This window comes from Drosophila arizonae, chromosome 3 (genome assembly GCF_054131065.1).
Source record: "Drosophila arizonae isolate 15081-1271.41 chromosome 3, UAZ_ARI_1.0, whole genome shotgun sequence".
NCBI lineage: Eukaryota > Metazoa > Arthropoda > Insecta > Diptera > Drosophilidae > Drosophila > Drosophila arizonae.
Window position 1 is genome coordinate 8,635,288 of NC_142923.1, and position 14,810 is coordinate 8,650,097.

At 37.1% G+C, this 14,810-nt stretch overlaps 1 protein-coding gene across 1 annotated transcript; it reads right to left on the reverse strand.

The window, feature by feature from the left end:
• Positions 1–7,758: 7,758 nt before the first annotated feature.
• Positions 7,759–9,180, reverse strand: LOC108609813 (cytochrome b5 domain-containing protein 1). Its single transcript, XM_018001566.2, has 3 exons — positions 8,753–9,180; positions 8,331–8,696; positions 7,759–8,274 (listed from the first exon to the last, which is right to left on the reverse strand). Exons 1-3 carry the CDS (start codon positions 8,897–8,899, stop codon positions 8,140–8,142), a joined length of 648 nt encoding a protein of 215 aa, XP_017857055.1. The 5' UTR covers positions 8,900–9,180; the 3' UTR covers positions 7,759–8,139.
• Positions 9,181–14,810: the final 5,630 nt, after the last annotated feature.

Consider the following 14,810-nt stretch of genomic DNA (forward strand, 5'->3'; position numbering starts at 1 on the left):
TTATTGGGCATTCGGTTTACTCGATGACACTGAAATGGGATATGATGTATACGTATATCCTATGATATGATGTGTACGTATATTCCATTTCAGGGCCATCGATTATTATAATATTCTACAATGTCTAGGGATTAAAACTTGAGGTTATAGATCAAAATTTAAAATAGATTAAAAGTTTTTTGTTTAGCAATCGTATTGACTGAGAAGTCCCACTGTCCAATTTCGTTCTCTCTTTTCATACTACGCATATCGTGTAGACGTGTGGGCGCCTCAACCCCTTTCATTTCCACTTTCTAACCGAAAATTGCTAAATAAAATTGAAACTCAGCTATTCTCAACTAGCTATAGATACGCTCAGATTGTAGACTCTAGACTCGCGCAACTCGTTTGCCAGCGACAACAACAACAACAGCAACTCGCATCACTTTCTAACATGATTAGATGGCAGGTTGCTGTTTTTTCCTCCTCTTTTCCAGCCATACATAGAGTAATGAGCACTTTTTCTTCTCAAGTTGATAATTACGATGAAATAGCAGAAAAAACAATAACAAAAACAACAACACGGAACGCAACTCATTTGTTTAGCCCGAGGGGTAAAAGAGAATCCCAAGCATAGATGATTTGGACATTTAAAGGGCGCGTAGGGCCAGCTTAGGTAAAATATTTGTTTATACATCAAAATACCAGTAGCCGATTTCAATTATAGCTATATAAATTTATATGTGTGTAACCAGCCCAGGTAAAGCCTCCCAAAAAGCAGAATGAAAACGAGTTGAACCAGTGGAAGAACCGAGGTGATGAATTCTGACAGCGAAGCGTGGGAAACTGCGGCAAGAGGATCTTATGTAACCCATTGAAAATTGTTGTCTCTGACACTTATTAAATACAATGAGCTGTTGTAATTTTTAAGCAGATTTCTGGCAAGGTCTTATTTGCAAATCAATCAAAGTGTCTAGGAAAAGGAAAGAGTTGAAGGCGGAGAAGAAGAAGAACAGGTAGCATTACGAAAGGAAAGAGCATGTCAATTAGAAATGCAAATGTGCAGAGTTTAAATGTTATTCCAAAGGCCAGCAAAGCAGAAAGAATAACACGAATAAGTGGACCTGGCTTAATATTAAAGTTATTGTATTCAGATGACAGTTAAACCACGCTATGATGAACTGAATAGAGGAGGTCACTCAACTTGCTTGATGTATTTTAAGAAAGGTTGTTAGCAAAAGAAAAGTGGAAAGTTCAAACCGAAGTACGCATATATATAGAATATATACAGTATTAATTTCTCTCCATACGTTTATTAGAATTTTCTCTGCGAACTGAAATGGAGCTGAATTTGGTTAAGAGGTAGATGTTATTTAAATAACAGCCGAAGATCTATGTTTATCCTTGTTTTAAAATATTTCTAAAATTTATTTATTGGTGATATTTTTTATTTAAGGCTTGCATCAGTTCATAGCTATTTTTATCAATCTATAGAGCAGAAACACATACATAAATAGACAAAAGAAAATTTTTAAACTGTGGCATTAAGACAACAGCCATAAATTATAATCAATTATTGAAATTCCATTCCTTTTAATTGAAGAACCCACACAAACCCTTTTCAAAAATCCACTTTAAGCCCACATCATGGCAAACTCTTATCCGATATTTCACTGACATGCACGCTCCTCTCAATCCACTTTGCATAGTCTAATGAATGCAAAACCAAATAACCCCAGGGCATACACTTGTCCGCCATAAATCAAAATCAATTTAATCCCTCTGTAAATTTTCCAACAATTTAATTTTGGCAATGTCTGCAGCGCATCACAACCCCTCGGCAAAGATGACAATTTGATAAGCCACAACAGACGAGCACTTCAGAGAGAGAGAGAGAGAGAAAGAGAGAGAGAGAGATAGAGAGAGAGAGAAAGGGAGAGAGACTGAAGGAAAAAAGATGTACGAAAAAAATCAATTGGAAGCCCGCAGACTTTCACACAGAGCTCGACATAAATCAATGGAACTTAAGTCGAGCTCATTGAAATGAAAATTCAAAAAGCCGCTCCCACGCTCTCAGGCAGGCAGCAGGCAGGCCGTCAGGCAGGAACCGCAAGGCCAAGCTAACGGTGCCCCAGGGAACAGGAAGCGACGGTCAGTTAATAAAGTAAAAAACAACCCAGCTACAATATAAAAAGGATACAAATATGGTATATGGGTAGAAGTTGTCTGTCACGTGTGCTTTTAATTGATTTCTGGCAGGCGATTTGCATGGGAAATAAAAGCAACTGGGAAACTTGTAATTAAGATTGTCTTTCGATAAGTTAATACCCTGTAGTTTACTCAACGAAGATCGAAATGAAAACATAAATGCATGAAATGTATTACCAAAGTTTTGATTGGAATTTTACTACTAATAAGTCAATGTATATGTGGGAAATTATAGTAGGAAATCAATATTTTGTTTATATTAGAGTTTTTAACTTTACGGATATAGATAATAAATAGAATTAGAGCATATTTTATATATACGATTGTCATAATATTTTTTACGGTCTATGACTTTGCTAATCGATAAATATTGATTGTCCAAAATATAATTAATATGTGATATTATAACATAAATTAACTAATTACTAACGTTTTGCTTAGATAAAGTAGCAAGGCTTTGTTGGGTATTAGAAACGGTATGGGAATTGAATCGATATTTATCGATATCACTTTGGCGTTTGCTAGACGCCTTATAATAATATAAGCCGTTGTCAAAAACACATTTAAATATTATTGAATCGCTCAAAGTCGCTTCTCATTATTTCACACGCTTATACCCCATATCTAAGCTAACCTACAGGGTATACGTGTCCTGGGCGCACACCTTGTTTAGTTTTCCACGGTAAAAGGGCTTGTTCGTGTTGGGTAATTAACTAACGCACCCAACAAATATTGTGTTAATATCCATAAATTCAGAGCAAAATGCAAACCTTAACCCTTTTGTCGCCTTGCTGGCTACGCAGCCTGCCTGTCTCTCAGCGAGTTAGTTTGTCTGTCTGCATGTCGCTTTGTCCGTTTAGTTCGTATGCAATTTACATAGAATATTTCTCAAAAAAACTAGAACCCGCCCCATTGTCTGCGACATTCCTGTGGCGCACTCGAGCGGAACTCGGCCCCAGGTCCATGCCCAAGCCCAAGCCGAAGCTAAAGCTAAAGCCCGAGACGCGCTCTCAATGTAAATAAATATATGTATTTATTTGTATTTGTATTTTATTTTCTTCTTTTTGCTTCTTTATTTGTATTTTTATTTAGCTGCACGCGTTAATTTATGCCAGAGAACTGTGGAGCGTCTGTGGCTCGCTTCGGTTAGCCGTTAAACCACATCCGAAAATTATACAATAAAATGTTAAATAAACTTGTTGTTACTTTGTTGTTGTTGTTGTTGTTGTTGCTGCCGTAGCTGCTGTAAATTTATACAAACAGCTGCGCTAACCGCAACTGCAGCGCCAGCGTCGAGGCCTCAATTCTCAGCACTTTGCCTTCGGCTTGGCCAAGTAGCCAGCTGTAGGGTATATAACTACTTTAACTACTTGTCAAACTGACTGTCAATGCCCAAGACGACGAACTCAATGTGTGACTGTCAATCGACTGTCAATGTGTCCCAAAACGGAAGCAGTTAAGCTTTGAATAATTTATGAAAAACACTTTTATTGTTCCTCTTCGGCTGACTGCCAAATGTGCATATCAATTTTATTCTTATGCATTGCTGAAAGGCTTAAAATTGCCCAGAACTTGATTTTCACACTCTCCTTGCATGGCTTCTTTAAAATTGCTGTATTTTATGGCTTATGAGTTGGTACTTATTGAAATTTATGAATATTATAGGGTAGTTCAATTTTCAGCATATTCAACTTTCAATTTATGGGAGCTCTATAGAATTTATAGTAAATGTAGTTGGCTTTTATATGGGTGTTTTTTTTATAGCATTTTAATGTTATATGTAGTAGCGATTTCCAGATAAATAAATAACAAAACAATTTTAATATAAAGGGTTTTCGGCATTGGAGTTTCAGATTTTTTTATTGGCAGTAGAGAATAATAATTATTCAAATGTTTCGTACAGATAAGATTGAATGCATAATAAAATAAAGTTAAATACTATATGCCTTTGTATGAGATAAAAATAATTTTATAAAATACTGTCTTTTATATACATAAGACAAAAATTTTTTGTTGAAAAAAAAAAAAAAAAAAAAAAATGATAATAATATAATCTAGTTAAGTAGCATAATATATAATTTCTATTATATTTTATATATTATAAATATATATATATATAATTAATATCATTAAAGGATTTTTGGGATGTAGTCAAATAATATGATGAATTATAAATAAATAGCAGAAATATAATTTATTACTCAACCTCTAATAGTTTTTTTTGGTTCCTAATGCTATGAAAATATTTCAGGAATTTATACAGTGTACAAGTATGTTAGCCTGTGTTTATTACCACTAACAATTTTGTACATAAACTAGTGCCCATAATTGAGTTATCTCTTAAGCTATAAACATTTGATAGTGCATATTTGTATGTCAAACGAACCGCAATCCAAACCATCCATAGTCATAATGGGAAACCCAAACATATAGTTACATACATACATATACATACATCTATCGAATAGTGTTTAATATGCCAATGACAACGTTTTAGATTCCCAACCGCACAAATATCCACTTGACGACTCGGCTCCGTTTGTTGCTGTTGTTGTTGTTGCTTGGTCTCCAAATATGGGCTGACATTCTGGCCAGTGGCCAGTTGGTTACCGTGTGTATTGTGGCCACTTCCTAATTTGGTTCCGCTATTTATTCTCGCATGTTATTTTTTTTTTTTTTTTTCATATTTATTATTTAATTTACTAAGGCGAGTCTTGAGTGCCAAACATTATACTCGAAATGTTTTGTATGCCAAATGCAAATGCCGGTGGAAGTTGGCGCGCACACACTTGGCCAAAACTCGGTGTTAACAAAAATAAAACAGACAGCAGAATAATGATGTTGAAAAAGAAAATGAAAATTGACACGCATTGCCATAAAGGAAGTTCAAGCTGTCTGCCCCTTTTGGCAGCAGCCGCTGGGCAGGGCTTCCTTATGGCCAAAGACCTCGAATCAGCCTCAGCGTGACCTTCAAGCCAAATATCTAAGCTTTGTTTGACTTTAGTTTTGGTTAAGTGCTTTCTATTTCAAGCTGGGAACAGGAATGGACTGAAGTTTATGTCAAGCTTTCGGCGTCTAAATTAAAGCGGACCTAGCTGCTATAAATTCTCCGTCGAATTGTGGAGCTGCTCGCATACCAGAGCCTCAGTCAACTTCCGGGCTGTTTGGGAAAGAATGCGAGTGCCATAGAATTTTGTTACGCATAGCTCAACGCCTGTGTGAATGGGTCATGGCTAGCAGTTCTTACCTCTTCTTCTTGCTGTTCGCATACCAGAGCAACTTAGTTAGTGCATTCAAGTGGGTTAGTTGTGGGCGCCCAAGACTCCAAGTGCAGCTTCTCACTAAGCAATGGCGGCGAGATATTCAATTTGTATATTTAGAAATATGAGTGTGTGTGTGTGTGGGTAGCCAGAGATAATTGTCTGTCGAGTTGTCACTGTCTGTTAGGAAACTGGGAATGTGAAGTTTTTGTAGCGCAAATGTGGGCTAGAAATTCCAAAACAGTGCAAGAGAATCTCTGATTCATTGGTATACGCTATATAAATATTAAATAAATTTGTTATCTGAAAAAAAAAAAAAAATAGCAAGAGATAGAAAAAAAATTATTTTACTTACCCAAAAAATTAAAAGGTATTTATTTTTATTTATTTATTTATTTATTTATTTTTTTATTTTTATTTTTTTATTTTTTTGATTGAGCATTGATAAATAATAAATTTATGAAGATCAGAAATTGTTTATCTTAATTAAACAAATCAATTCTATATTTACGATCAAGTCGGCATCAAAAGAAAAACTAAATAAGATCACTAACAAATTATTTTAGAAATTTTTTTGAAATAAATTTTGAAAAGACATTGTATAATATGAGTGTAGATAATCTTTTAAAAAAGTTATTTTAAAAAAATGTACAGCTTAATACATTTAGAGCCTACATCGTAAACTGTGTAATAATATAATAAGCTGTCAGTCTTTTATGATACAAAAAATCGAATTCTGCTCCTATGAATATACAGTAGTAGTAATACCCGGAACACGCTAGAGCCGTATAAATATATATATAAATATATATCTAACATATTTGAGAATCAATTTTACCACATTTACGTATTAGCTATAAAAACAAAGAGAAGCATATAGTTCTACATATATTGTTGTCAGTTTATAGACTATTTAATGCTAGCTGGGAGAAGTGCCCATAAATGTCACAATTGATTGTTTACAGCTACACAGACCCAACGAGAGTTTTATGTGTTTGTGTGTGTGTGTGTCTGTGTATGCGCAGGCAATGAACTCTATGACTGCATTTAATAGGCAGCACAAACAAAAGACTTAGGCAACGAACTTGGCGGAACGCATGCCAAAAACTGGTTTTGGCCCAAAGCCAAAGGCAAACGCATATTTGCTCTTTTCACGCGCACAGCGGCCAGTGCAACGGTTGTTTCAGCCAGCTACCAAGCGTACGAGGTGTAGAACGACTCCCACTAGTAACAAAGCTGATTGCCGCTGTGTTTGGCTGCCTTTTCTGCCAGCTCTCAAATCTGGCTTAAGTACGAACAGCTCCTTTTCTGCTCCTCTTTTTTTTTTAGCCTTCTTTCCCATGACCGAACAAACTTGTTCGTCGAATGAGTCATGGATGTGTAGTGCCGGCACAGAATCTTCTTCATCGATCGTCGGACAGTCGCAAGTATTTCACAACTTTGCGTCTTTGCTCTCAGCTCCTTTTAGCCCTTGGCCTCAGTCTCAGTCTCAGTCGTATTCTATTTGTTAACTTGTTACTGCGTGGGAATGATGCTGCCTGGAACGTTGGCTCTTGGGACGTGCCTCCAAACGGAGATTAGTTTGAAAAGTATTTCACAACACTTCAAGTGCAAATTACTTTGGTATCTTAGCCTTTGGCCATGTCACAAGCGACGCTTGTTCAATGTAAATTGCGAGCGCGCCGCCATTTACGGATCTAAACTTAGAACCGGACCACGGCGAACGGGTTTTCACGATTACAGAATTAAAATATGTTTTTAATTGTGTTCGTTCTTTATCAAATTGGAGGGGCTGGAATTAATTATTTATGCACAATGCGGCAGACAATGGGCGGCTACTCAGAATCCGTGCCATAATCCATGTCAGAAACGAAAGACTTAAGGCACAAACTTGGCATAATTCACTTCAAAGTAAAAAATAAAACGTTTACAGTTCAGTTGGCACCCCTTAGCAGCGGCAGTGGCAGTGGCAATGGCAGTTGCAGTGGCAGTAGGCGAAGCTGCTGGCCGACTGTAACGCGTGCCAGCGTCACCTACAAGAGGTAGACGGGCGGGCAGTTGGGCTGTTGGGCTGCTGAGCAGCTGGGCAGCTGCAGGCATTGCCAAGCGTCATACACGAGTTAACAGGCATCACATCCACATCCCCAACCCCATCCAAGCAGCCAGCCAACCAACCAAAAAACCCGCATATATTAAGCAAGCCAAAGCAATAAGGCACATTTAGAACATGCGCTACATACACTGAACAAAATTTGTGAATAGCCAATGTCATACACTTTTTATAATTAAATCAATAATTAATACGTACATATATATCAAATTTGTATGATCTGCCTCAAATTGAAATTAAGTTAACTCTTTATTTTTTCTGAAATTTCTCTCAGTGTATTTCATAGAAGCGGCCCTGAACAAGTCCGCTGCACTTTTGGGCTTGTTATTATTAGCAGCTCATGTCGACCATGACATTTGTTTAAAACGAAAATAAATGGTATTGCGCGAACCAGACCTAAACTAAAACTCGATGCAGACCCAGACCTATGCCCATGCCCATGCCCAGGCCTATGGCCATGCTCATATCCGAGAGGCGAACGCAGCGTAGCTTGAAATGCTTCTTTACCTGCACCATGCACAACAAATTTTCGACTAACCCAAAATTGTGAAAGCAGCTAAAAACAAATTGCCAAATGCCCAATCAAGCGATGGTCAAGTCATCTGTGTAGTAGAGCCAAAGGGAGGGCGGCGGCAGTTCCACATCGCAGTCCTCATCATCTGTCAGGCCATTCTCGTCCAAGGTGCCATTCAAATTCAAGAGGCCACAGCGCTTGGCCTGAGTGGAAGTAGAAATTAGTTGAGCCCCTCAATAAGATCTCCCTGCAGACTTACGCTGTTCGAGAACTTGCGCCACTCATAGGAGCCAGCATGATGATTGTAGCGGGACTTGTACTTCTGCTGAATGTCGTAGATGCTGTCCTCATCACACACGGTCATGTGCTGCACATGGCCAGTCAGCGCATTGATGACGCGTATGCGGCGCGGTCGTCGCGTGATGCGACCTATGTGATAAAATGGATCCTGACTCCACATGGCGTGCTTGGTTTTAGCGTACTCGCTGATCGCCACCTCCAGAATGGGTGGGAAGAGCACTCGGGGTCGGCCCGAGCTGGGCGAGATCTCGGTGCGCGGCTCACCGTTCTCGTGAAACAGATGCGTCAGATCCTTGCCAGCATGGGCCACCAGATAGTCCAGGGTCTGGAAGAGAACACAGCTATTAGATTATATAGATTTATATAAGAGGTAAAACATACGCGATTCCAGTGATCGCAGCGATCCTTGAGCATGGGCGTCAAATTGAAAACATTCTTGTGTATAACAACCCAACAATCGAATTTCTTATTATGTATAACAATCTCATCCATGAGATAATAGCGCATAGTTCGTATGGGTTCAGCCATTTTCAGTGTTCGAATAATTAAGTATATAATGGAATATATAATTTACGAATTAAATTTTTGAATATGATTTTTATATTTATTGACAAGTTTAGAAAATGTAGCTTATTATCATAGAGATTATTATATTAATAGTAGTAGGTGGTAAATAAATTGTGATGCATTTCAGCATTAGAAAAATGAGTTGTAGAGGCTTACAATAGATCACATCTTCAGTTTGATTAATTATAAATTCCCCAAAATATATATTACATTACTTAATTAAACCATTTTAATATTATAGAAAGAAATTCCCATTATATTAAATAGATTTGAATTAAAAATTATTTTAGGTTATTCAAGAATTATTTTTATACCCTGAACCCATTTTCAATGGGAAATCAGGGTATAATGGTTTTGTTGAAATGTATGTAACAGGGAGAAGGAGGCGTGGCAGACCCCACAAAGTATATATATTCTTGATCAGGGTGACGAGCTGAGTTGATTTGGCCCTGTCCGTCTGTCCGTCTGTCCGTATGTATGAACGCGTCGATTTCAGAAGATATAAGAGCTAGAGACTTCAAATTTTTTTTTAAATGTCCGTAATTTCAGCGCGCATATCAAGTTTATCATTAAAATTCGATAACTCATCCCGATCTTTTTTTATCGATAAAAAACCTTATCGAAAACCAGTTATAAAATTATATCTTCTACACCTTTATTGCTAGAGTCTCCAAATTTTTATATGTATGCTTACATGCAATTTATACAATTTCGGTTTTTGTTAAAATTTACCCCCCACCCTTAAATTCACCCCCTCACCCTCACTTTTGTAAAAAGCGTATTTCAAATACTAAAGACTTGTGCTTTGGCAATTACATGCATATCCATGTTATAATCATAATTTGAAAGTTTCATGAAGATCGTACGTCCATAAAAAAAGTTATTAAACAATTAAGTTCTCATAGTAAGCGCAGACTGCAGCCCATGCGTGTTTGTGCGTGGGTGCTTGTGTGTGTATGTGTTTGTGTATGTGTGTGTATGTGTTTGTGTATGTGTGTGTGTATGCGTTTGTGTATGTATGCGTGTGTGTGTGTGTATGTGTGTGTGTATGCGCTTGTGTATGTATGCGTGTGTGTGTGTGTATGTGTGTCTGTATGCGTGTGTGTGTATGTATGCCTGTGTAAGTGTGTGTGCGTGTTTCTTGTGTAAGCTGACAGGCGCGAAAAATTATTGAAATATCTATTACTCCAAGGGTTCAGGGGATCTCGTAGTCGAGCAGTCTCCACTCGAGCTTTCTTACTTGTTTATATAACACTTAAACGCACATTCAAATTACAAACTTAATGATAAAATTAAAAACAAAACAAAAATAATAAATGAATATTTTAATATTAAATTCTTTTCTTGAACAAGAAATGTTCATCAGCTTCGTAGCTCGAGCTGAACCGCTACCAATCATATTTCAAGAAACTTCACCCAAAAATCTTAATGAATTTACAATCTGAACCATAATCTATGGCTCTATGTAATGGGTACTTATATTGTTATTAAGTAAATGTTTGGTTATAAGTGCATTTGAAGCTTGTAAGAGATCTTATCCGTGGCCAGACCAATTAATCTCGGAAGTCAGCTGCAACGAGGCGTCTTCTAATTTCATTAGGAAAGACTTCGGCAGCTGAATTTCCATTCATTTCTTTTCTGCTGCTGCATACTTAGCCGGCAATTGTCAAGTCATCAGCGCCTCGCACAGCCATCAATTCGTGGTTATAAATAGAGAAATAGATTAATGATTGTTCCAACTGAAATGTGGTTGAGTTTGAGCCCCAAACAAAAGACAGTTTTATTGATGAGGCTGCTCAGCGTATGCGCGTTCCATGATATATGATATGTTTCCGAGTCGATCCGTTTAAGCTTTGGGCTATAAGCTTCTGGAGTGTGCCGTAAACGTGGGAACACTAGAACAAATATGTGCCCTTCATCTGGTATTTTCAGCATCTTTCAGCTATGACAGATGGCCCAGATGGCGCTTTAACTTCTCTCGCATATGTTGGCAAATTTCTGACTTTCTGCAAAGCTACATTTGGATTGATAAAATAACATTTGGCCTAGGATCGGCACAACCCTTATGACGTTTTTCAACCACAACCGAAAACGCCTCACTAATATTCGGATAGTCGTTTTTCCAGTTTTCCAACAGTTGGTCCTGTTATTGGAGGCTATCAAAACATAGGGCCACACGCCTCGGTATGTCTGGCGAGGTATCTCTCTATACAGATCTGACGTGAGCTGATGTTCCAATGAATTATGCCACACTCAGCAATTGCTAATGCAATCACCCTGATCCAGCCTCAGCGGGGGTGAGCGGTGCTCTTTTATCTGTTTACCCAAGCCATGTGACTGCGTCAGCTGCTGGTAAAAAAAAAGAAGTGATCACAATTTGTGGGGTGCTAAGCATTATGTAGACACACTCTGAACCCTGTGGTTATGTCTAATTGTTTTTACGCATCTAACGTTATTTGAGTACGTCATATAAGAGCTATCTAAATAAATATGATATATGGTTTGAGTACGTCAAATGTATATGATATAAAGTTACCTATCATAAAAGGCAGTTTGAAGATCATTTGATGGGTTCCATTAAGAGAGCTTTTTAATGAACAATAATGGAGGCTTGGTTGCCATTCCAGAAGTGGAAATAAAAAATTTATCTTAATTATAAGTAACAGTGGATCAGTATAAAATTATTATATAACATATTTCTTTAAAACAGTTCCTTTTATTATTTATTATATCATAAGCAAATGTATAGAAAAGAGTCGTCTAGCGTTTTAGCTATACCTATTGTCATATAATCGCCCACTCCTGCCTTCTTTAACATAAGTTAGCCTACGTCTATTGACACCTTATTCAATTGCAATTCAACAATTTTATTCTGAATAAATCAGTGAGAAATCAACGGCGCAACCAACTTTGGCTGCCAGTTATGCCTGCCATGATTTGATATATCTATGTATTTATATACATATACTATATATATACAACTTTATTTTTTTTTATGCAACTGGCGCCGCACTTTGTGTCAAGGCTATGAAAATGGAGACAACATCTCAAATGCCTCCAACTAGTTTTTATTTTATTTATTTGATTTCTTGTTTTAGCCTACGCGCGTTTCTCTTTATGGCGATTGCAATTTTAATTATTCCAGAGAGAGAAAAAAAATGCCAGCTTAAATTAAATAATGAATTCAAAATGCAGTCAGCTGCGGGCTTGGAATACCCATTGAGAGTCGGCATATTGTTTTAGTGTTCAGGTTAGAGACTTCAAATATGATATATTAAGAGCATATTCTAGTAAACAAAGTGTTTTAAAAATAGATTGAAAAAATAAAATTATATTGATATTAATTTTTGTATTCTTGGTAATTTATAACGAATTTCCTTTATATAAATAATGCTACAAAATTAATATTTTAGTTTTTATATATACCTATTTGTAGCTTATGGTATATATTAGAAATTTTTACATTTTGGCTGGACTTCAATAATTAATATAGTTCTTTACAAAATTATTTAACACGTTAATTAGTTTCAGGGTATTTTTTTGGCAGCGCACACCCGACTAGACCACTCATATATATAGTATATATATGTGTGTGTGTGTTTTTTTTTTCACTCGGTACTGCATTCAAATCGAATTGTGAATAATGTGTTTTCCTTTTTTTCTGCTTTTATTTTTGTTTTGTTGTAATTTGAAGTTTTTGTGCAGCGCTGGGGCAATTATTGCCGCTGCTTGTGGATGCTGCTGCTGCTGCTGCAGTAGTTGCTGCTGCTGCTGGCACTCAAGTGCACATTTCCTGCCATTTACAAGAGAGCGCACACACACACACACACACACACATACAATGGAGTATTTGCTTCTAGTTTTTATTTATGTTCAAAACGCACTTAATGGGTTTTTCAGCCCATTGTTCGATCTGTAACGGCAGGGGGAGCCCTGGTGCACCGTCCATGGCACAGACCCATAGCCCGGATCCCGAATTATGACCCCGTCGCGGTTCCTCCTGCAAGTGGCTGCGTCTGCGCGTGACGCACGTGGTGCCGCATTGTAGGGGTTGCTGTTAGAGTTAGGCGCAAGGGTAGCTGCCTAACTGGGGGTTGATTATGCGGCCAAGTGACCCGCAGCATTGGCTGTCGCATGTGCCTGCCACACGCAGTCAACGCCTTGACCCAAGTGCTGCCAGCTGCAGCTGCAACAACTGCTTGCCCGAAGATCAACACACACACACGCACATACACGTACACACTTGGCGTGTCAAATGGCCAACCAGCTGTTGGCATTGCCTCAGCGTAAATCAAAACACACAAATTATGCCTCATCGGAAAAACTCAAAGGTTTCCATTTCTATTAGATTTTCTCGACGCGAACATATGCGCAGCTTCACAGTTCAACTGCGAACAATTAGCGCACTCACACCCTCATTCGACTGCCCGATGTTGGCTTAGCCTTCAAATTGTCCACAAGTGTCAGCATTTTCACCCACAGTCCAATATATGCAAATGAGGCTCATTCTAAGTCAGAAGCATTCCACAATTTTCAGCTGCAGCTGTCCCCATTGTGAATAGTTTTTTGTCAGGGGGTGAACTATTGTAATACGCTGAGTGGCCACAAAGTGGCTGAGAAGGGCTATTAAAAAGTTGCAACAATAAATTGTAAAGGTCTAATTTACATTGCATTCAATTTATTTAAAATTTGTCTGCAGACTGCATAAACTGTAGAGAATATAAAAAAAAAAAATAAATATATAATTTAATATGAGTAATTTTGTTATAGCACCAAATTACTCTTACAGATATATGTATGCATAATAGTATATAAATATATATATAATATTTTTATGTATAAATTATTTATATATATTCATTATATAAATATATATCACTTAAATTTGTGAACTTCAAAAACTCATGTTTAAAATTATTTTTTTTATAAATTCGATTAAATATATAAATAAATATTTTAACATAAATAAAATCTTAAAATCCCCTTAATAAATTTTATAAAAAATGTCCATATAGTAATGACTTTCACTAATTTATTTATTTATAATTTAATTTTAATTTTAATTGAATTTTCTCAATTAATTAGCTTCATGATATGAAACTCACTCCATGATGTAATTAATTAAAATAGTTTTACACTCATCCGAAAATAATATATAATTTATAATTTTTGTGTCATTTATACTTAAATTGGAATATATACATATATGTTTGTAAATACAAATAATATTAATTAGAAATTCAAATATAGAATTTTGTATATATATTCTTTTATACTCATTCTTTGTTGCTTTTTAGTATTATAAGAAAGTATGCCATGAATAATATACAACTGACTCGAGCTAACGTGTACTAGCTCATCTGCCTCAATTATTCCATTAGGGGTATCTGCTCGTCGTGTAAGCTCCACACTTCCTTTTTGCAGCTTTATGAGTTGCGTGATTAAACGACTTTTGCTTTTCGGTGGCTATTTGTATCCTGCTGTTGCCGCTGCTGTGGTTTTTGCGGTCGACACGGATGTGGAAATGGTTGGCTTTTTGGCAAGGATGTGAACATACAACGGCGAATAATTGCCAACTGATGTTTGATGAATGCAGCGACAGCTGTTGCTGTTGCTGCTGCTGGCACTGCTGCTGCTGTTGCTGCTGCAATCAGACAGCCCAACTCGAAGGCCAATATTAAAATCCACTTAGGAAGCGACGCGTGGCGCTGGTAGACAAACCAATTAAAGTAAACACAGAGTATCTGTAAATCCTTTTAGCGAGGCTTGCGCTCTGCTGCAACATATTATATTCACCCCCGACATATTATCCTTCTGCCAAGCCTTTCGCCCAGCCCTTTGTTATTTGGTTTCTCTGCCTCTCTCTCTCTTT